This window comes from Saccopteryx bilineata, chromosome 3 (assembly GCF_036850765.1).
Source record: "Saccopteryx bilineata isolate mSacBil1 chromosome 3, mSacBil1_pri_phased_curated, whole genome shotgun sequence".
NCBI lineage: Eukaryota > Metazoa > Chordata > Mammalia > Chiroptera > Emballonuridae > Saccopteryx > Saccopteryx bilineata.
In genome coordinates, this window is record NC_089492.1 from 301,742,968 (window position 1) to 301,766,148 (window position 23,181).

The following is a 23,181-nucleotide window of genomic DNA, read 5'->3' on the forward strand; positions in this document are numbered from 1 at the left end:
GACCCAGGAGTCCTCACTGGTGTCTAGATGGAAATCCAGCCACCAGTTTAAACTCTCCTGATTCTTTACAGACCAACCTCCCAAGAAGCCCCACCAACTAACGGTTCCATAATGTAAGTGTTTCTTTACTGAATTTTCTTCTGTAGACTTAGAGGTTCTCAGTTTTAAAACAATAGAAACCAGCTGGGAGACAGCAGAAGTGTGCAGAGTGTAGCCTGGGGTCACAGGACACAGAGGGGCCCAGAGACCAGGGCATCGTGCCTGAGCAGGGAGTCCACCTGCCCTAGAGAGCATGAGAGGAACAAACTGAGTGTCCTTGCAATGGCCACTCACCTCTCTGTGCAGCCCCGCTAATAATATATAAGTGTTTGGAGAGTTTTATAAATTCCTATTTGCATGTGAGAAACTGAAGCATTTGCAAAGAAATGTGTGGTTTAGTAAGAGTCGCCCTGTGAGCACTGGAAGCCAAGGCCATGAGTTTTCCTGTCATACTGTTATAAAGTACTGTTCCGCCGGGTTTATGTCGAGAGACCAAGTCCAAATGAATTTTTAAGGAGTTTTATTAAAGGGGGAGATTTATTAAATGTGATGGTTGCATATGACTAACATGGGGCAATCTGACCCAAATGGTGCGCACTGGGCACACCCCTGAGGCAGGTTATATACCTTTGTTCACATACCGGTTGGTGGGAAAAGGAGGAGGGGGATGGGACACAATTTATTAGCAAGCTTATAACATTTGTCCATAGGATTTATAAAAAACATTTCTACATATTAAAACTTATAAGGTAACACCATAGCAAAAAATGTTGTTCTACATATAAAAAGATATTCCTAAATTTTCTGGTGTTCATTTGCCATTTCTTTGTTTAGAGGTATATACAGTAATTACATGTTTGCAGGAGTGGGGGTAGTTTCCATGGGGCCAGGGGATAAATGCCTTACCTGTGAATGGCCCATCAAATAGAAAAAGAAGGAGAGGGAAAGATTTTCTTAATCTCTCTCTCCCTCCACCTGGCTAGCTATTTACCTGTTTTCCTACAGGTGTGGGGGAAGGGAGGGAATCCAAGTATCCCTTTCCGTCTTCATTTACAACACAATGCTATCAGCCATCCTGAGTTGGTGAATCACACAAGTATAAAAATCATTTCTACAGAATTTCTCTGTATGCCTAGCTCAAATTAATAAAATGCCCTTTCAGCTTCCTCGTAGAAGGGAGTTTCCTACACAGTATGTTTCTGCAAGCCAGGAAACGTTCACATTTCTTTCTCTTTATTCTCTACAGAAAAGAGGGGACAAGAAACTCAACTATTTTCCCTAAAATATTAATATTAATTTTCTATTCTTTGATACTTTACCACAATACTGTCTATGAATTTATGTGTGTCTCTAAGTATCTATCTAGATATCTATATGTTTATCTATGTATCTTTGTATCTATCTAAGTATCTTTTCAAGTCTGTATATCTGTGTGTTTAGATGTCTATGTAAGTTTCTATCTATGTATTTATCTAGTCTGTTCCAGTACCTGTATTTAAGTTTCTATATAACTATGCCTATATTCATTTCTGTATCTCTGTAACTATGAATTTGTGAATCTATGTAACTTCTTATATATCTATGTGTGAGGTTGGTTGGCAATGGTGGAAGGTCATGAGGGGAGTCAGACCAGGGAACTTTGGCTGGCACCGCCCACACCCATGCCCGCCAAAGGAGACTTCCCAGGAGCACTTGGAAAAGAGCGACTGTCCGTCAGCCAGTGAGATTTCACCACATCATATCAACTCGCCTTCACCATATAAACTTGCATTTACCCCCAAATGGGAAAATCCACGCGACTTCTCTGGCCCCAGTCTCGCGAACCAGAGAACCTTGTCAGGAAGCGCCCTGAATAAATTTTTATTATTCCACACTTTGTGGCTATGCCCTTCTTTCTTCCTGGAGGGGGGGAATACCTTACACTATGTATCTGAGTATGTATGTATGTATGGGTGTATCTATCTATCATCTATCTATCATCTATCTATCTATCTATCTATCTATCTATCTATCTATCTATCTATCTATCAGCCTGCCTATGTATCTATCCATCCATCCCTATCTATCTCTGATGAATTAATACTCTGGGTTTCATTTGGACAGAAGTTCAGACGGGTTATGAAATATCTCAGTAGAAATGCCTTCTGGAAACCCAGGTCTCTCTGCCCCAATAGCGGAAGCTAGAGTTGGGCCTGGGAACTGCCTGCCTCCCTTCCTGTGAGAGTATAAACATGAGCCCCATGACGTGGCCCCTTCACACTTGCTGACCTGCAGGGCCCTGTCCTCCCACCCAGAGGACTAGGACAGAGCAGTCGGTGAGAGGGCGGCCATGTCCCCAATCCCACCACACTGCTGGGCCTTGCTGAGTTAGAACACAGGGGCAGGAGCACAGGGACAAAAGGGGTGGGACTGAGGTTGTGGTCCAGTTCCTCTTGGTCCTGCCTCTAGCCCAGGACCTGATGTCCCCTGTGGAGAGAGTCAGCCATGCAGGCCCTGCCAACTCTGGGTCACCTGGTCCTAAACCTCCAGTGGAGGGACCAGGGCCTATAACCTGTTCTAGATCTTGGGATAGTGACAAGTCAGACACAGAAACGCCAACAGAGGTCAAGTTGGAAGGTGTCTGGAGGTTTGTCTGGTAGCTACTATACAGGAAGAAGCTACCCTCTGGGAGCCCTGTTGGTGAGGGGGGTTTGAAGATTAAGGTGGCAATGTTTTCTCTACAGCACACTGACCTGGACCCCCATTTAGGGAAATGGGGTGGTGGGTGGCTTTGTCACTGGGGCTTCCCTTGCAGGGCTCACCTGCTCCAGGTGACCCATACGTGGGACAGTGAGGCATTTCTACATGATTCCTAGTCCCTGCCTCCCAAGGGCAGCTCAGACAGGAGTCCCGTGGATTCTGAGAGCAATCAAACCCTGATTTATACCATAGAACGTCCCTCCTGACTGTCACCTGACTGCTGCAAACACCACAGGATGTCAGCACTGATTTCCAGACTCCTCAGGTCCAGTATATGCAGAACTGGACCCCGGTTCCCACAAACTGTGACCTGACTTTTCTCTTCACTCTCCTTTTTTCTAGGTGAAGGAGATCAGTTCAGGCCCAGAAAACAAGGTCATTTTTTTTAACAAGGTCATTTTAATTTTCCTTAAGTTGCCTACACATCTCTCTATCCCAGAACCCTGTTCCTGTCACCCCACATGTACTCACCTGTCCTCAGGTGTGTCCACGTCCCTGCTGAGCGCTGTCCCCTGAGCTGAGGTCCATCAGCTCTCAGCCCCACAGCAGGTATTGGGACCTCCAATGGAGTCTCGCTGCGGGCCCTGCCCCATTCTCTCCTGCAGGTGAATTTAGAAGAAAACAAGTCTCATGACTTTATCTCCTAGCTGAAATATTCAACTGGTTGAATTGAAGTTACATCAGATCCCTGATCAAAGTATTTTCTCAGGCTGTGTCTGCCTCTGGCCACACCCTGCCCTGCCCCATCTGACACCCTTATTGCTGGACAAGTTGATCTCTTTCAGTTTCTTTTTTTTTTTTTTTTTTGTATTTTTCTGAAGCTGGAAACGGGGAGAGACAGTCAGACAGACTCCCGACCGGGATCCACATGGCACGCCTACCAGGGGCAACGCTCTGCCCACCAGGGGGCGATGCTCTGCCCCTCCGGGGCGTCGCTCTGTCACGACCAGAGCCACTCTAGCGCCTGGGGCAGAGGCCAAGGAGCCATCCCCAGTGCCCGGGCCATCTTTGCTCTAATGGAGCCTCGGCTGCGGGAGGGGAAGAGAGAGACAGAGAGGAAGGAGACGGGGAGGGGTGGAGAAGCAGATGGGCGCCTCTCCTGTGTGCCCTGGCCGGGAATCGAATCTGGAACTTCTGCACGCCAGGCCGACACTCTACCACTGAGCCAACCGGCCAGGGCCAATCTCAGTTTCTCAGACTCCCTGCACTCACCCTGCACTCAGGACTGTCTCACTCGCTGAGCTCTCCCGTCCAACACCTCAGCCTCCTCTGATCTGCTCAGCTGAGCAACGTCCTACGTGTTTGTCACATCTCAGAATAAACTTCGGTTCCCCAAATGGAAACAGTCTCCATAGTCTGTGCTGTCCTCATACTTGCGGGTGCTCATCCCAGGGCTGTCAGACCCCCATTCTTTCTCCTTCCTGCATGTGATCCCCCAACATCACTGCCTGTAACAGAGAGCATCTCAGCAGTTTGTTTCTCCCTGTCACAGGATGCCACTTTCCTCATTCTGTTCCACAACTTAAGCTCATGGACACAAGCACCAAAGTCACCTCTTTTTGTTTTTTCTTAAGTGAGAAGTGGGGAGGCAGAGAGACAGACTCCTGCATTTGCACCAACTGGAGATTCACCTGGCAAGACCTTTACCGAGCAATGCTCTGCCCATCTGGTGCGTTGCTCCTTTCCTCAGCAGCTAATCTACTTTAGTGCCTGAGGCAATCCATGAAGCCATTTTCAGTGCCCAGGGTCAACTTTCTCCAAGAGAGCCATGGCTAAGGAAGGGGAGAGAAAGATAAAGAGAGAAGTGAGATGGGAAGGGGAGGAGAAGCAGATGGTTGCTTCTCTTTTATACCCTCACTGGAAATCAAACATGGGACATCCACACTCTGGGTTAATGCTCTACCTCTGAGCCAACCGGCCTAGGTCCTAAAGTCATCTCTTGATGCAAGAAGGCTGCCAGGGCTCCAGCCATTGCATGTGTTTGGATGCTTGGTGGCAGAGAAAGACAGATGTAGTAAGGGGTCTCCAGGCCTAATCACCACCTTTAATGGTGCTTTCCTGGGACTGTCGCCAGCAGGATTCCTTCCATCTCATTGTCACAGACATGGGCACAGGGCTGCTGTTCAGATTTGATCCTGGGGGTACAGGTATTGTTTTTTTGTTACATGAGAACCTCAGCTTGGCTAAGAGATGAGTCTCTGATTCAAGTGAGGATGTAGAGTGCAGATGTTGTACAAGTGACATCAGTCTCTACCTCACTATCTTCTTATTGTCACAGGGAGGGAAAGGCTATTTTCTTATAAAGGACCCTTATATCCAGTTCTGCTTCCTGCCAGGGGACCCAACCAAATGCACCATCAAGCCTGAGCCCGGCTCTGTGATCCCCTGGGGACAGCCTGTGACCATCGTGTACCAGGCCCAGCTTGAGTGGAGTCATCCACCAGGTAAAGGAGGATGGAGGACCTGCTATAGGGATCTGAGAATCATGTCTTAACATGGGTCACAGGGACCAGAGGCCAGATTCCTCATCCTACAGCTAGTGTGGTCACTGCCGGGATTTATCGCTGCTGCTGTCACAAAGGGTCCTGTTGGTCTAAGTGCAGTGAGCCCCTAGACCTGAGGGTGACAGTGAGGACGTCTGTACTCAGCCCTCAGGTTTGCCCGAGGTCCCTGCACCCTGTCCCCAGCTGTGTCCTCTGTCCTCAGGCTCCCTGGTCTCCTGGTGAAGCACAGTCTTGGGGCTCCCTGTCCCTCTGCACACACGTCCTTCAGCCTTCACAGGACGCTGGTCCAATATGGACATCACGATGGTGAAAAGTGTCGTCTTGAAGACGTGGTCTTCCACAGCGCAGGGTGCAGGTGGGAGCCCGTGGGAAGCAGAGCTCACCCGCCCCCAGGTCCAGGCCACGCTGCCCAGGCTCACAGCCCAGACCACGCAAACTTCCCAGAGCCTGGGCGTCAGGTGAAGGGGCAGCAGTGGTCATGAGGTCTCCCTTCCAGGTTCCATCATGGCCAGAGGACCTGGATGCAGGTGGGTGAGTCCACCTCCTCCCGCCATGTGGTTTCTAGGCTGGACACCACAGTTCTCCAAGCAATGGGACTCACGTGCAGGGGAGAGGGCTGGTTTGGGTGACATGGGAGAGGCTCTGCATTTGAGTCTCCTAGAAACACCAGAGAGCAGAGACACCAGGGCATTCTGGGACCAGACTTTTCCTGGAGACCCACTGTGGACACTCTCATTTTGTTGAGCCAGGCTTGGTCGCTTCGGAATAGGGGTCAATGAGATTTGAGCAGGTACTCTGTGTACGAGGCCAGACTCAGGGCTGTGGCATGTAGATGGGACCAGGATCCAGCCTGCAAACACTGGTCTGTCCGTGGGGTCATCACCCACCAAAGCCCCTGGAGGAGGACTGACAGCACAAGAGCCCATGCCAGGCTATTTGTGGCATATCCTAAGTATTCTGATGCAAGCTCATCTTATTTTAATACCAAACTTTAACATAGAACATGGTATGAATTTAAGGGCACAGCGTGTTGATGTGATGTATTTATATTACACTTAGTTGCCTCTGTAGCTGTGAGGTGCACAGACACCTTCCTCTATATTCTCTCAGCACCCCGCTGACTGTCCCATGTGCCCCAACCCCAGAGCCCGCTCCCATGGTCTCTCTCCTGCTGGTTCAATCCCTTTAGTATTTTAAATTGGTTCTTGGGTCACCCTACCCTTCCCTTTAGCCACTGTCCCTGTGAGTGAGATGGGAAGAGCACTCACGTGAGCAGGATAATTTTAACATATAGCATAACAGTGAATACTTGGAGGGAGATTTTAGGACCAGTCAGCATAAAGCGGTTTTACACTTCCCCAAGAACAGAGGGTTCGTTGGTGCGGTAGGAAATGACACTGATGTCAGCTGGTTGCACAAAAACACGCCCTGCTTGGTCCTGTAGATTAAAGTGAGGTCCACACTCAGGTGTTCATGCAGAGAGGAGTACAGCTTCATCTGAGTATGTAGCGGAGAAATATTTTCGGAAGCTGAGGTCCTTGCCTGTCTCATTAGCAGGAAAAATGAGAAGGACTAGAGAGCTCTTCCCCTTTTCACAAAGATGCTGACGTAACAACCCTGCGGTGGGCCCCTGACTAACATACCCTGCTCACAGGCTGCTGGCTCTTTCTCCCACCGACTCCAGAGCAGTGCAGGCTGCAGGGACTGACCATGTCACCCTTTCCCACCACCCTGCTGGGCCTCGGTGAGTCCTGGAATGGTGGGGCAGTATCCCAGGGACAGAGGGGTGGTAGATTGGGGAGGCATCTGGATCCCTGCTCTGTCCTGAGTCCAGTTCAGGTTTCTATGCGACCCTGGGTGAGTAACAGGACCTCTCCTGGCACCTGAGCTCAAACCAACTGAGTCTGCCCATGGACAGTTCCATCCTAGGTGCAGGGACCTGGTAAGGGGACAGGTTCAGCCTGAGCGCCTGATTGGAAGAGGGATGGGGGAGTTGTCTTGAAAAGAGAGCAAGAAGAAGGGTTGTGTCAGCGGTAACACTGAGGAGGGTGGTTTGGAAATTCTCAGAGGCTGAGTCCGCTGGCCCCATCTGGGCCCCTGAGAGCAGCCCCGTGAGGACACCAGGTGCTGAACGCTTTTCTCATGAGACCTTCTCTTCCAGTGCTCTGTCTGGGCCACATGATCTACATGCAGGAGGGTGAGTCTAAGTTTATAAATTTAGATTTTCATATATGTTTTTATTTAATTTTTTTTGTACTTTTCTGAAGTGAGAAGCAGGAAGGCAGAGAGGCAGACTCCTGCAGTTGCCTGACCTGGATTCGCCTGGCATGCCTACTAGGTGGTGATACTCTGCCCATCTTGGGCGATGCTCCATGGCAACTGGAGCCATTCTAGTGCCTGAGGCAGAGGCCATGGAGCCATCCTCAGTCCCTGGGGCCAACTTTGCTCCAATGGAGCCTTGGCTATGAGAGGGGAAGAGAGAGACAGAGAGGAAGGAGAGGGGGAGGGGTGGAGAAGCAGATGGGCGCTTCTCCTGTGTGCCCTGGCTGGTAATCAAACCAGTGAAATACACAGGCCAGGCCGACACTCTACCGCTGAGCCAACCAGCCAAGGTTGTTTTATTTTTAAGGATAATATTTATCTTTAGCCAGAAAAAGTCCCACATCTCTCTCTGTGTTGGAACCTGTCTGTGCTCACGCGTCTGTCTTACTCATCGTCAGAATCCTGGCCTTTCTATCACTGACACAAACAATTTTCTCCCCGGCCCTGACCTCCTCCAGGGCTGATATCTCCTGTCGTTGGGCTTGGCTACCTCACACTTGGCCATCTGGTCTCAGCTCAGAGCCTCCCTGCTCTGATCCCAGATAAGGTCAGCTCGACCTCCATCTGTTCTGTGACCCCACTGAACCCAGGGTGTGTGTCACAGCGTGTGGCCGTGGGTTTGCACAGTTCCCTCGTCAGTCCTGTGCTCCCTCTGCACCTGCAGCCCAGGAAGGGGGGACCCCATGTGAGTGTCTCGTGTGTGTGGAGCCAATGGCTCAAGGAGGGTGTCTGCACACGGACAGACAGGAGCTAAGATACGGATGGAGAGTGAGTGGATGAGTGACCAATTTGTGAGTGGTGACCCTGGGCCAGCGCCAGCCTCTGTCGGGGACAGTGTGACTGGAACATCTTCCTTCTGGTTCAGGGCACAAACCCGCTCTCACCCCACCCAGCCTAGTGAGACACATGGTGGTTCAGGATCCTCAGGGACAAGGAAACGGAACTAGGGTGAGGGGAAGGTAGAAAATGCAGAGACAACCAGACATGAGGGCTCCACAGAGGTTGTGCCCATAGAGGTTGGGGGTTCTCAGCCACTGGGTCCCATGAGCAGGGCTGGGCTGGAGCTCCAGCAGAACCCCCTGGATTTCCAGTGGAACCTGAAGCCCCCATGAGTCCCCACACCCTCCCCGAGCTGCCCCTCTGACCCGGCCCAGATCACTGTCCTCCTCTCAGAGTCCTGCTTCCTGTGCCCATGAATGACCTGCTCATCCTCATCCTCTGCCTCCCTCTCAGCCCTCTCTGCCCCCTAGACATGGCCATGGGCAGGGACACATGCCTGGGACCTCCTGTGTCACTCTGAGAAAAACCCAAGTGTGACAATGACAGAGCATCCCTGTGTCAGTGGGGAAATCCCTCTGCAGTGATGAGAATTCAGGCACCTGGAGTGGGCGTGGGGTGGTCTTTGTGGGAGAGGGAGGTGGAAATGTTCTCAGACTGGGTTGTGGTGATGGCTGCACAGCTCTGTAAGTAGCTAAAGACAGTGACATGCGAACTTAAACCAGGGGACTGTGAGGTGGGTGATGTCCTCATAGTGGACCCTGAAACCCTGCTCTGCTTCCTCCCAGGTGTCCAGCCCACACCCTCCATCAGGGCTGAGCCAGGGTCTGTGATCCCCTGGGGATGGCCTGTGACCATTGTGTGCCAGGGCCCCGCTGGGGCTGACAAATTCCGCCTGGAAAACGAGAAGGTATCTGATTATAAGGATCAAGGCAACATATCTCAACCTGAGTCACAGGAGACAGAGGCCAGATTCCACATCCCCGCTGTGACTGAGGACACTGCTGGGCCTTATCGCTGCCTCTATCATTTACATGGAACACACACCTGGTCTCTGCGCAGTGAGCCCCTGGAGCTGAAGGTGACAGGTGAGGACGTGTCCACTCTGCCCTCAGGTTTGCCGCAGGTCCCTGCACCCTGTCCCCAGCTGCGTCTCTGTCCTCAGGCTTCCTCTCCTGCTGACCCCAGCCCTGTGGCTCACTGCCCTCTGCACAGGTGATCCTAAACCTTCACACCTGGCTCAGGGCCTGGAGCGCTGATCCCTTCTGGACCCTGGGGTGACATGGATACTAGCCCAGCCTCAGAGTGGGCACAGAGCTGACCCTGGTGGCTGGGTGGGGAGTCGGTTTCCAGAGACCAGGTGGGTACAGACTCCCTTCAAGGGGACATGTGTCATTTCCCTTACGATGATGTTAAACCTTCCTTTTCATGGACCATATGCTGTGGGGTCCCAGGCAATGTGTCCCTTATGTGTGCTCAATTTTTTTGGCCAAGTCATGTGGTCCTGGAGTCCCTGCCCAGGGCTGGACCACGCTTCTAAAGATTTGGGTGGTGAAGCTGTCTTTCCTCTATGTGTGATCAGCCCCTGAGATCCCTGAACTGGGGGTCTTTCGGGAAAGCTCGGAACCTCTCCATGTCCTTTGGGGGCCCCCAAGGAGCTGCTCCCTGCTGCTTTGTGAGGTCAAGGCGGCCACGGTGGTGGGAGTGGAGAGGAGCTAACACCTCCCCACCAGAGGAAGGGAGCAGGGGCTCTCCTTGTGTTCTGCCCCTCCCACCTCTCAGGTATCTCAGGAATGTCATCTGGGACTGAGTGATGGCAGTTGTGGCTGGTGGGTTTACACTGAAGGTGGAAAGAACCCACACTTAGTGGGACACCCCAGGCATCCCCCACAGGCATCAGTCCTTCTTCTGCCCTGTTCACAGGAGACCCCGGAGTCACCAGGTCCACCCCCAGCACACACACAGAGTCTGTCTCCTCAGCTGGTGAGTAGAGACCTCAGCCTGGGGGTGGGGCATGTTTGGGGACCTTTGTGCTGGGGACCAGGCTGCAAGGACCAGCCCTCTGTCCTGGGCTGTGATCAGAGACTGAAGACCACAGCAGGGGGTGCCACTCACAGAGCATCCCTAATATTCATGACGGTGACATCACTGGCCTGACTCACTAACTGAGTGCCAGGCTCTGTGAAAGCATTTCATGCTGCATCAGCCCATGAGGGGGGTGATCCTCTCACCTCTAAGAGACCAGCTTTTGTAATCTGTGAAAACAGAGATAAACTTTCTTGCCTACGGACACAAGGTTATTGAAGAAGCAGAACTAGCCCAGGGTGGCCAGAACCCACACTTCACGGTTTGTCCACCGCTCTGCACCGCCCCCTTGTGGGCAGGGCCCTACCTTACATGATAGAGGGTAACTGGACAGAGGGACAGAGAGACGGATAGCTCAGCTTCAGATCTCGTACACTACGGGAGAAGGGACCTCATGATGATTATACTTGAACAGAGACTGAGCCCCCTGGAGGAGGAGAGAGCCCTCTGGGGGAGTCCTGAACACAGCGCTGTTGAGGGGACACAGGAGAGAGGTCAGCACACAAGGCACGGGCTTAAATCCGTTTCTGCCGGACAGAAACAGCAGACAAGCTCTTACTACCATTGAGCAGATATTCCCGTTGCCTTGTCTGCAGCAGCGCCCACCTCTGGGCGGCTTAATGCGCACGAGGAAGGATTAGAAATGGCCCCTATCCTCCGAACTCTAATGGGGAGAATTGGAATGAACAAAAAATGCATATATGTTTCTATGTGCAAATATAAATATATAACTCATAATGTAAAGTTGTAGGCCTATAATTTAAATTATGTTAGTGTATATATTTATATATTAAATTGTCATTAAGTAATGACAATATAATAAATACATTACTATATCATTACAAATGAATACAGGTGACATTATATTATGTATTATTATGCATATCAAGTATTGCTAAAATTAATCTATGCCAATTTTAATATAATCTTGTACTACATGTTATTAAACATACAAATATCTAAAAATCAATTTTATATAAAGCACAAGTTCTTTTAAATTTGTATTATATATATATATAATTTAAATTATACATATATCTTAAATCTCATAAATTCAAATATATTAGCACTTACTATAATGTTATAATCAGGTAATTTATTATAAATATGTACATTGTATTATACACATTGCATATATTATACGTATATTTCATACACATACAGTTTTACATATTTATTTATTTATTTATTTTTAGAGAGAGATAGACAGACAGACAGGACAGAGAGAAATGAGAAGCATCAATTCTTTGTAGCAGCTCCTTAGTCTTTTAGTGACTGCTTTCTCATATGTGCCTTAACCGGGGGCTCCAGCTGATCCAGTGACCCCTTTCTCAAGCTAGCGACCTCAGGGTTTTGAACCTGGGAGTTCAGCATCCCAGGTCGATGCTGTATCCACTGCACCACGACCTGGTTAGGCTCATATGCACATAATTTTAAATTGTGGCCACTAACATCTGTGTGTGCAAACCTGGGTGGGCACCTGGATCGTGGACCAGCACGAGGTGTGGAGGGGAGGCGCTCTGGGCGGTGAGGTTTCCTGCTTTCTTAAGAGGACTCAGTCTCTGAGAAGGCCGGGGGTGCTGTTGCCGAAGAAGGAGCTTGGGGACTCGGGTGGACAAGGCCCTGGACCTCAGTTTCACTACCTGATAACAGGGCGGTAACGCGCATGCGCAGAGGATTTAAATAGTAATGGCATTGATGGACGTACAGCGCATGCGCCGAAGCCAATTAGTGGCAGGGGCTCCATCACCTCGCTAGCTAAGTGCAGGGCTGCGGGGAGCACGAGGACGTGGCTTCCCCACTCAGGCAGGGCCGTTCCACCCCCTCAGGGGCTGTGTGAGAAACCAGCAATGAGAGATGGGATGCCTGTGCTTAGGTGGGGACCCAGAAGGAGGCCAGCACTCCCTGTTCCCCGGTGTCCGTCTCCACAAGGGGCATCGAGGAGGGCGGCGCTGCCCCCTACGAGCTCCTGCAGGAAGGAAAGGGGTGCGTCTGCACCACCCGGTGCGCAGGTCATTGACCACGTGGTCGCTGAGCCCTGGCAGGGTGGGCAGTGCAGCTGAGGATCTGACTTTTAAATTTATTTAACTTCAATATCACAGGCTACAGTACCGATTTGGTCAGGACAGATGTTGGTTATTTCCATCCACACGGAAAGATCTAGGGGAGCAGGTGGGGCACCGGGGTGAGGGAGACCCCTGTGTGGGGACCAGGAGACGCAGCCTCCCCTGTCCAGCTCCTGCCTTTGACATGTTCTGATTTCTCATCCTAGGAAACACACGGACACGTTCCCAGGGCAGTACCAATCCTGGTGAGTGATGGAGACACAGAGCCTGGACCTGGGGCGTGCCTCTTGGGGAAGGGAAGAAGCGTGGGCTTCAGTGTCGGTCATATTCCAGTTATGTCAACGACCAGTGGACAGAGGATGTCAGCACTCAGGACCCTGGTTTTGCAAAATGGAGAGAATGGTTCCAGCTCGGCAGGAAGTGGAGGTACATGAGAGGTCACATAGAGGTGTGAACATGACAACACCCAGAGTATGCATAGTATGCAGTAGGTGCTCCATAAGTGCATGCTGCCAATACTGTGGTTCCCTGCTCCCTGCTCCCCAGGCCTGGAGACAGTGTACATCTACATTATCGTTGGGGTTTCAGTGGCCTGCGTCCTTTGTCTCCTCCTCTTCGTCCTCCTCTTAGTCCGTCGTCAACATCAGAAAAAGCACGGTAGGTCTAAGGCTCAGGGTGGGGTGACGGGGAAGGCTGCTTTGGGTGCTGAGAGAATGGCATCTGTCCTAATTCACACCCTGACTGTCCTCAGGGACCCCCCACAGCAGGGGTGAGGAGCAGAGGCCCCAGGAGAGGTGAGTCCATCCCTAGGAGTGACCACCTCCCAGTTCTCTGCCTCCAGATATCCCCCCTCCCCACCTCCTTGCTCACTTGTTCTTTGTTCTCAGGCTCAGCCCAGCTGTTGACACCACAGAGAGCACACCAGGTGAGGGGACAAGGGGAGGGAACAGAATGGGAGAGGGGAAATGCATTCAGTACTATTCAGGAAGCAATGGGGTGGGGGATGTTCGCGAACATCATAGGGCTTTCTAGATGGGGTGGGACATATTATGACCTGTAAGGTACAGGTAGATTTGCCTTCCAAGGTCCACCCCAAAGAACTGACCACTGTTCTCTCCCCACCCGCCAATGTAGCTGCAGGTGATGAACTTCTAGAGAAAAACAAGGAGATGCACAGCCCAGTAAGTCCTTGTGTTAGTCACCTACTGCTGTGTAACAAAGTACCCCAGATTTAACAGCTTCACAAAATTATCTGTTTCTTGGGTCAAGAATTTGGAAGCCGATTAGCTGGTGGTTGTTGCTCACAGTGTCTCCTCAGGTTGCTGTCTTGATGACCAGGGCTGCATTCATCAGAAGGCTGGGTTGGGGCTACAAGTTCCACTTGCAAGACGGTGCCCAATGGGGCAGTGGGCAGGGGCCTCTGATCTTCCTCATGTGGGCTTCTCCATGGCAGCAGCCTGCCCCGAGGGCGGGGTCCCGGTGAGGGGAGGACAGAAGACACAATGTCTTTTGTATCCTCTCCATGGATGTGACATGCCATCACATTCCATATTCTACTGGTCACACAGACCAACTCTGATTCTGTGTGGAAGGGGACCACACAACAGAGACTGGGGAGGTGGGACCACATGGAAGCCGGCTGCCACAGTCTTTCCTCCCACAGACCCTCCCCTCAATGCCCACCACTCTCACTCCCTCAGAACCCTGCTGAAGGAGACGCCCAGGAGGTGACCTATGCCCAGCTGGACAAGCGGACCCTCACACTGAGAGGACCCCGAGCCGTGTCCCCACAGTCCCCGGATCCCACAGCTGATTCCAGCATGTACGCAGCCCTCGCCAGACGCTGACTTCAGGACCACCGGGCATCCTGCACCTACAGACACAGGAAGTTAGTCTATTTGGAGGACTTCCCTATGTAATCATCCCTTTCCTGAAACTCATCTAATCAATTCTCCTAGAAGTGAAAGCTGGAGTCTGGGGACCCTACTCGACATGTAGGAGGGTCATTAAACAGGTGGCCCCTCCTACAGTCCACCAGCTCCTTGGAGACTGCTGTAACACTTGTTTCCGAAATCCACTTGTAGGCACCTGGCTGTTTCCAGGAACCCAGCTACAGTGGCCCAGCAGTTTCCAGAGACCCAGCTAATGTTCTTCAGCAGTTTCCAGATACCCAGCTACAGTTGGTTGGCTGTTTCCAGAGACCCACCTTCACTTGCCCAGCAGTTTCTTGAGACCCGGCTACAGGCCTACAGTCACCCTGCTGATTCCATACATGTCCTCTGAATCCTCAGCTTCTGCAGAGACTGAACCATCTTCTTAGCTGACTCTAAACCTTTCCTAGTACCATGTTCTTGACCTTGAACCTGGACTCTATTGATGCAGCTGATAGCTGAGGCCCCGTTTCCTGGATCCTGCTTCTATTTGTTCATCAATAAATGTTTTCAGAAACCCTACGATGGCAGCCCTGCATGAGGATCTGGGGCACACTGGTACCATCCCTGTCTCTGCCTCCACAGATGCTCAAATCTTAGCGAGGGGAGACAGAAAAAAAAGCCTTGGTGTTTTCTGATCTGAGTGGTTCTCAGGGATGGGTGAGGAGACTTCTAAGGGGACGTTCGCTGGATGAAGGTGCAGGGCTTACACACCACCCAACCACACGCATGCACAGGCCCATGGATGCACAAATGCGCATACACACACACAAATACACACACACACACATGCATGCATGCACGGACACACATGTAGACCAGGTGAAGGTGTGGGGAGGCTGTGATTCCACAGGATGGTCCCTCAGCTGTGAGCCCACTCCTAGGAGATGGCCATCCCTCACACCCCAGGATCATCCCCCACTGGACTCCACACAGTGGTGTCCATTCTGTAAACACAGTAGGACCCATTCAGCTCTCCATCGTTGTCCTTCATCTGACCCTTGTCCCCTCACCTGGGTAATCCCTTCAAGTGTGGGACTGGGGGCTGTTCTTCCCAATAAGCCTGCACTGACTCCTCCCCTAAAGTGAGAGTATTGGCTTCCTGCCGCTGCTGTAACAGATGGCACATAGTGGCTTCAAACAACTCAATTTATTGTCTTACAGGTCAAGATATCTATGAAGTTCTTTCTGTTAGTTATTGTTGTTGGCTAGTTTGAGATAAAAATATTTAATATTTGCGTAACTCAAGTAAGACCTCCAGTTTGAATAATAAAGATCACAAGAGGTTCTCGCATGACTAGACAGTGACGCAGTGGATAGAGCGTCAGACTGGGATGCAGAGGACCCAGGTTTCTAGACCCCGAGGTTGCCAGCTTGAGCGCGGGCTCATCTGGTATGAGCAAAGCTCACCAGCTTGGACCCAAGGTCGCTGGCTTGAGGAAGGGGTTACTCGGTCTGCTGAAGGCCCATGGTCAAGACACATATGAGAAAACAATCAATGAACAACTAAGGGTGTTTCAATGAAAAACTGATGATTGATGCTTCTCATCACTCTTTGTTCCTGTCTGTCCCTATCTATCCCTCTCTGTAAAAAAAAAAAAAAAAGATCGCAAGAGGTTCTCAAGTGGCTTGTTGAACAAAACACTATGTTGTTGTCAGGTCTCTCTGAGAGCTGGAAATAGAGCAACGCCAGCTCTGAGCATGCACAGACCAAGGTGAGAACACAACTGAGTGTCACGTGGGCTTCATCTGTGAAGCTCAGTCCATCACTGGACAACAGAGTGAATTAAGGAGACACTATTTGGTGGGAGAGAAGCTGCACCCATTGTTTCTCTCAGATTTTTCAAGCACATGGATCATGTTTTTTCCTCCCCAACATGAGAAATAATTCAGAGCCTCCTGTGAGCTGCATTTTGCTAAACCACACCGAGTTCTTCCTGACGCCCATCTGCGTCCATCCCACGACTCACGTCTGCAGCGTGTCTGTGAGCACAGCACTCTCTGGAATATTACAATAGCTTTGTCTGTAACCTGTTCCCTCTCACCTATAAACATTGTGACCAATTGGAGGTCAGGGACACTTCTCAGTTGCCGTGTTTTTCCTTGCCCAGGAGTGAGTCTCAGCAGAGAGTGTGTTTCTTTCAGAATTGAAAATGGTTTATCTTGACTAGAAAGAGAAAGGCTTTCTGTGGGCGGTGACTCTGACCACAGACCCCGGTTCCCTGCAGCACATGGGTCACCCTGTCTGCTGTGATCACAGCGCCCCGGATCTGCAGAGCCACTTCATGTGCTCTTTCCAGGGTGGAGCCTGCAGTCTGGACCTACTGTTTCTTAGAGGTGCTGATCAGCTGGGCTGGGAAACATGGGGGTCTGGGACAATGAAGGTCAAAGCAAGAGATCTCAAATGACAAGGGCTTTGGTGCTGAAGGAACCACACGCTGAGAGTCTGGGTCTCTTCTCCTTGCACAGCAGTGACTGCTGGGCTGCGTCTCCTCTCAGCTGAATGTGAGTCTAGACAGATCCTCAGGTCTGTGCCCTTGGGAAGACTGAGCCCCGTCTGACCCAACAGGACATGAGACCCTTCATTGCAGACCCCTCCTCTGTCTCCCTCAGACCTCCCCTGGCTGCCCTGGGACTGAGGAAGGCCCTTTCCAATGACCCAACTCTTCAGGCAGCCTGCCTGGTGCTGTGGCCTCAGCAGCTACTCTGAGGGCTGTGACCCTGAGGAGTCTCAGGTCTCTCCCTCCAGGGCCTGATTCTTCTCTGTCTGCTCATCATGGGGCTGCCCTCCCCTGTGACATCATAAAGATGTGACTCAGTGCTGTGAGAGATGGAGGCGATGAGGCCACCTTCCCTAGTCACAGTGCCTGTGTGCTGGGCCTTGAATGGACCCAGGAGTCCTCACTGATGTCCACATGGAAATCCAGCCACCAGTTTAAAATCTCCTGATTCTTTACAGACCAACCTCCCCAAAAGCCCCATCCACTAACTTTTCCATAATGTAAGAGTTTCTTTACTGAATTTCCTTCTGTAGACTTAGTTTCAAAACAATAGAAACCAGCTCGGAGGCAGGGAAGTGTGCAGAGTGTAGCTCGGGGTCACAGGACACAGAGGGGACCAAGACAAAGGCATCATGCCTGAGCAGGGAGTCACCTGCTCTGGAGAGCATGAGAGGGATGCATGGAGTGTCCTTCCAATGGGCCACCCACTTTTGTGTGCACCCCTGCTAATAACATACATGTGTTTGGAGAGTTTTATAAATTCCCTTTTGCATGTGAGAAACTGAAGTGTTTGCAAAAAGAAATGTGTGGTTTAGTAGGAGTTACCCTGTGAGCACCAGAAGCCAAGCCAGTGAGTTTCCCTGTTATACTGTCTATGTATTTATGTGTGTCTCTAAGTATCTATCTAGGTATCCTTGTGTTTATCTATGTAACTATGTATCTAAGTATCTTTTCAAGTCTACATATCTATGTGTCTAGATGTCTAAGTATCTATCTATCTATAAATATATCTATCTAGTCTATCTCAGTATCTGTTTATGTGTCTATATATTTAAGTTTCTATGTAACTATGCCTATGTCCATCTGTGTATCTCTGTAACTATGTAACTATCAACTTGTGTGTCTATGTAACTCTTTACATATCTATATATCTGAATATGTATGTATGTATGTATGGGTGTATCTTTCTATCTATTACCTATCTACCTATCTTTGTCTATCTTTGATGAATTAATACTCTGGGTTTCATTTGGTCTAAGTTCAAATGGGTTATGAAATATCTCAGTAGAAATGCCTTCCGGAAACCAAGGTCTCTCTGGCCCCAATAGTGGAAGCTAGAGTTGGGCCTGGGAACTGTCTGCCTCCCTTCTTGTGAGAGTATAAAAATGAGCCCCATGACGTGGCCCCTTCACACTTGCTGACCTGCAGGGCCCTGTCCTCCCACCCACAGGACTAGGACAGAGCAGTCGGTGAGAGGGCGGCCATGTCCCCAATCCCACCACACTGCTGGGCCTTGCTGAGTTAGAACACAGGAGCAGGAGCGCAGGGACAAAAGGGGTGGGACTGAGGTTGTGGTCCAGTTCCTCCTCGGTCCTGCCTCTAGCCCAGGACCTGATGTCCCCTGTGGAGAGAGTCAGCCCTGAAGACCGTGCCCAATCTGGGTCACCTGGTCCTAAACCTCCAGTGGAGGGACCAGGGCCACCAACATGTTCTAGATCTTCAGATAGCAACAAGTCAGACATAGAGAGCCCAACAAAGGTCAAGTTGGGAGGTGTCTGGAGGCTTGTCTGGTAGCTACTATACAGGAAGAAGCTATCCCCTGGGAGCCCTGTTGTTGAGGGTGGTTTTGAGATTAAGGTGGCAACGTTTACTCTACAGCACACTGACCTGGATCCCCGTTTAGGGAAATGGGGTGGTGGGTGGCTTCTCACTGGGGATTCCCTTGCAGGGCTCAGCCTGGTCCAGGTAATCCATACGTGGGACAGTGAGGCATTTCTACATGATTCCTAATCCCTGCCACCCCAAGGGCAGCTCTGACAGGAGTCTCGTGGATTCTGAGAGTGATCAAACCCTGATTTATACCGTAGAATGTCCCTCCTGAGTGTCTCGTGATGGCTGCAAACTCCACAGGATGTCAGCACTGATTTCCAGACTCCTCAGGCCCAGTGTATGCAGAACTGGACCCCGGTTCCCACGAACTCTGACCTGACTTTTCACTCTCTCTCCTTATTTCTAGGTGAAGGCAGTCAATTCAGGCCCAGAAAACAAAGTTATTCTACTTTTACTTAAGTCACCCCCACGTCACTCCATCCCAGAACCCTGTTCATGTCACCCTACATGTTCTCACCTGTCCTCAGGTTTGCCCAAGTCCCGTCCCTACTGGGCGCTGTCCCCCAATCTGAGCTCCATCAGCTCTCAGCCCCACAGCAGGTATTTGGGCCTCCAATGGAGTCTCCCTGCTGGCCCCATCCCATGTCCCATTCTCTCCTGCAGGTGAATATAGAAGAAAACAAATCTGACATGTTAGAATATAGGTTGACATGTTAGAATTTCTAATTTTTATTGAAAAGCTTTATGAATATGATTTTGTAATTTAATGATTTATTTAGTTATATTATTATGATTTAACAAATCCTTTTTAACATTTTCCTAAGGGAAAAAAGTATGATTTTAAGGAATAGGGGTAACACAAAAAGTAGTTACATTCTAATCACATCTTAGCTTAATTTGTCTTTGCAAGCAAACAATTTGATCTCTTAACGTAATCATAGTCTGTCCTAAATCATTCACTGTAGTATTAATGTTACTATCTTTACATTATTGAGAAGTCCTCAGCTGTTTAGAATCTTCATGCCATTTTTGCACAAAGTCCACAGTCTGTATACTTTGATGTAATGCAACTCTAGATACAGCAGCCGCAATGGTTACAGCTATTAGTCCCATAATGATGGCGATGATCAGTCCAACCAATCTCTTGGTTCGCTTCAAGGACTTAACAAGATGTTGTAACAGCATCATGGAAGGGGAACCCTGCCACATTCGATGCATCTGTACTGGAATCCAGACTCCTGTTCAGGTTCTTAAAATGTAAAGACTTTGACTATTTTATTAAAAAGAATAGAAGAGTTAATACATGTATAAAAAGCACACTTATTGCAAGTTATTGAATAATTTTCAGCTGTCTATTTGGTTTCACCTATAATAAACATATAAGGCAATCTAACACAAGCAAATATGAAATGTTTCATTCTTCTTAAAGATTAACATAATATGATTAGAAGCATAATTTCTCTAGATTTTTTTTTTCCACACTGACATATGTTTAAGTGCCATGGCTACTTTCCACAAATTATATTCTCTAGGAGCAAATTTTATTTGAGGAGCTTGAGGTGACATCCCTCCTCTGTGCTATATGGTAGTATGATTACCTTGACTCTCAGCTGTAATTAAACCATTGTTTTTATGCCACCTTAAATTAGCACCCTGGCCTTTAACTCGGGCAGAACCTGAGGACTTTAATCTATGACATTTTATGTACAGATGTATTACTTTTAAATCTGTATCCTTGTAACAAATGTTTTTTTCTTCCCTGTTACTGTTATTTTTTACAATAGAGAGCCAAGCTTGAGCTTCTATTTTTAAACAATGTGGCTCATGTCCTATACATATAGGTAATCCCTCAACTCCTGTTGTATAATTTTTCTAATTTCATGCCTTCTTCTGAAGGTGCTAAGAGACCTCTATCATTAAAAGGTCCTGGAAGCCAAGTAGAGTTATTAACAAAAATAGGAAAGGCACTATTTTCCTAATGAATAGCTCTGCTTAATGGAGGATTAGGGACATATGCCTAATAACTAAAATTTTCAGCTCTACTTACTGGAATTGTTACCAAAGCAATCATTGCTAAAAACAGGTTAGTAGCATTTTCTTCTTTTCTAGTAGCTTGTACTATCTTTTTACTATCAAAGATCAGCTCTCTAAGTTCACCATAACTTGGCACTTTAGCCTTTTCAATACTAAGCAGCAGCACCTTTAAGTTTCTTCTTTCGAAATTTATTTTTTCCATTTCAGTATGGGTGGATATGGAAAGAATCTATTGTTCTTATTTATATTTTTAGTTTAAATTTGTGAGCAGGAATCCAGAGGACTTCACCCGATTCTGCAAAGACACAAGCAAACCCTCTTCCCCAATGTTGTACTACACTAGGTACCAGCTGATCCAACTCATTTTTATAATGCACAGGTTGATTAATCTTAGAACTATTATTTTTTGTCCAATGTCTGTCTGCAGCAGTCAAATTATCTTCTCATGTATTTAAGAAATATAAAGTAAAATAAGCTTCGTGTAACATAAGTCTAGGGGATAATCCTCCTTCTCTTTCCTTTTTGTTTAAGTAACATATTTTTCAGAGTGCAATTACTGCATTCAATAATCGCTTGTCCTTTTGGGTTATATGGAATTCTAGTAGTATGTTTAATATTCTAAAATGCTAAGAATTGTTGAAATTTAACAGATGTATAGGCAGGACTATTGTCAGTTTTAATTGCTTTAGGAATGCCTATAACATTAAAAGCTTCAATAAGATATTGAGTGACACAATAAGCCTTTTTTCTAGGCAAAGGTGTGGCCTATTGAAAGGAAGAATAAGTAACAACAAAACGGTACATAAGACAGTTTTCTAAAAAAAGAAATATGAGTAATATCTATTTGCTACACGTTATTACTGTGTTGTCCTCTAGGATTCATTCCTCTTGGTAATGGAGGAGTATTTATAATACTATACTGAGGACAGTTTCTGACAATATTCCGAGCTTCTTGCCTGGTTATTCTAAATTTTTGCATTAAACCTTTTCTATTTGGGTCCTGGCCGGTTGGCTCAGCGGTAGAGCGTTGGCCTGGCGTGCAGGAGATCCGGGTTCGATTCCCAGCCAGGGCACATAGGAGAAGCGCCCATTTGCTTCTACACCCCCCCTTCCTCTCTGTCTCTCTCTTCCCCTCCCGCAGCTGAGGCTCCATTGGAGCAAAGATGGCCTGGGCGCTGGGGATGGCTCCTTGGCCTCTGCCCCAGGCGCTAGAGTGGCTCTGGTCGCGGCAGAGAATCGCCCCCTGGTGGGCGGAGCTTCGCCCCTGGTGGGCGTGCCGAGTGGATCCTGGTTGGGTGCATGCGGGAGTCTGTCTGACTGTCTCTCCCCGTTTCCAGCTTCAGAAAAATACAAAAGAAAAAAAAAAACCTTTTCTATTTGTATGAGTCTTTATATAAAACTTAGTAGGTATTTCTGTTAATCTAATAAGTAATTAATTAACTTTATTATTTGTAGTAGACATAGGTCCTGATAAAGCTGTATGAGAATGAATGTGAGTTATATAGACAGGCAAATTTTGTTTTTACAATAAAAATTGCAACTCTTGAAACAATTTGTGCAATCTAGCACTATCATTTGTAATATAAACAGTTTCTATAAGTTTAACTATATGTTCTACATATTGTGAATCAGTAACAATGTTAATAGGACAGGATGTTTGAATTTTGTCTTCAGCTATAATTAAACTATACTCATTTAAGGTTTCAGAAGAATTTTTTTTTTCTTCATTTTTTCATTTTTCTGAAGCTGGAAATGGGGAGAGACAGTCAGACAGACTCTCGCATGCGCCCGACCGGGATCCACCCGGCACACCCACCAGGGGGACGCTCTGCCCACCAGGGCGCGATGCTCTGCCCATCCTGGGCGTCGCCATATTGCGACCAGAGCCACTCTAGCGCCTGAGGCAGAGGCCACAGAGCCATCCCCAGCGCCCGGGCCATCTCTGCTCCAATGGAGCCTTGGCTGCGGGAGGGGAAGAGAGAGACAGAGAGGAAAGCGCGGCGGAGGGGTGGAGAAGCAAATGGGCGCTTCTCCTGTGTGCCCTGGCCGGGAATCGAACCCGGGTCCTCCGCACGCTAGGTCAACGCTCTACTGCTGAGCCAACCGGCCAGGGCTCAGAAGAATTTTTAAGGATGATTGAAAGTTTAGCATTATTTTCACAAGATATTAATATGTCATCTATATAATGGATTATTAAAGATTGAGGATATTTCTGATGAACTTTTTCTAAAGGTCGATTTACAAAATGTTGATATTGTCGGGTTATTCGACATTGCTGGTGGAAGTAATATAAACCTAGTAAGAATAGTTAGTTCTGCTTACTGTTATAGACACAACAGCTAGCATTGCTAGA

The 23,181-nt window shown here is 48.7% G+C and overlaps 2 protein-coding genes across 3 annotated transcripts in view; one reads left to right on the plus strand and one right to left on the minus strand.

The window, feature by feature from the left end:
* The window catches only part of LOC136331981 (uncharacterized), a 228,248-nt gene that overhangs the window by 188,375 nt on the left and 16,692 nt on the right, over positions 1–23,181 (minus strand). The gene's annotated exons all lie outside the window — the stretch shown is intronic.
* Positions 6,734–14,985, plus strand: LOC136331974 (leukocyte-associated immunoglobulin-like receptor 1). Of its 2 annotated transcripts, none has more exons than XM_066271171.1 (12): positions 6,734–7,026; positions 7,444–7,479; positions 9,170–9,496; positions 10,305–10,364; positions 12,739–12,777; positions 12,866–12,958; positions 13,079–13,189; positions 13,284–13,326; positions 13,420–13,457; positions 13,667–13,713; positions 14,233–14,420; positions 14,617–14,985. In XM_066271171.1, exons 1-11 carry the CDS (start codon positions 6,993–6,995, stop codon positions 14,377–14,379), a joined length of 975 nt encoding a protein of 324 aa, XP_066127268.1. In that variant the 5' UTR covers positions 6,734–6,992; the 3' UTR covers positions 14,380–14,420; positions 14,617–14,985. The 2 variants fall into 2 exon arrangements, with proteins under 2 accessions (XP_066127268.1, XP_066127269.1); XM_066271172.1 differs by having other exon boundaries at positions 9,170–9,469.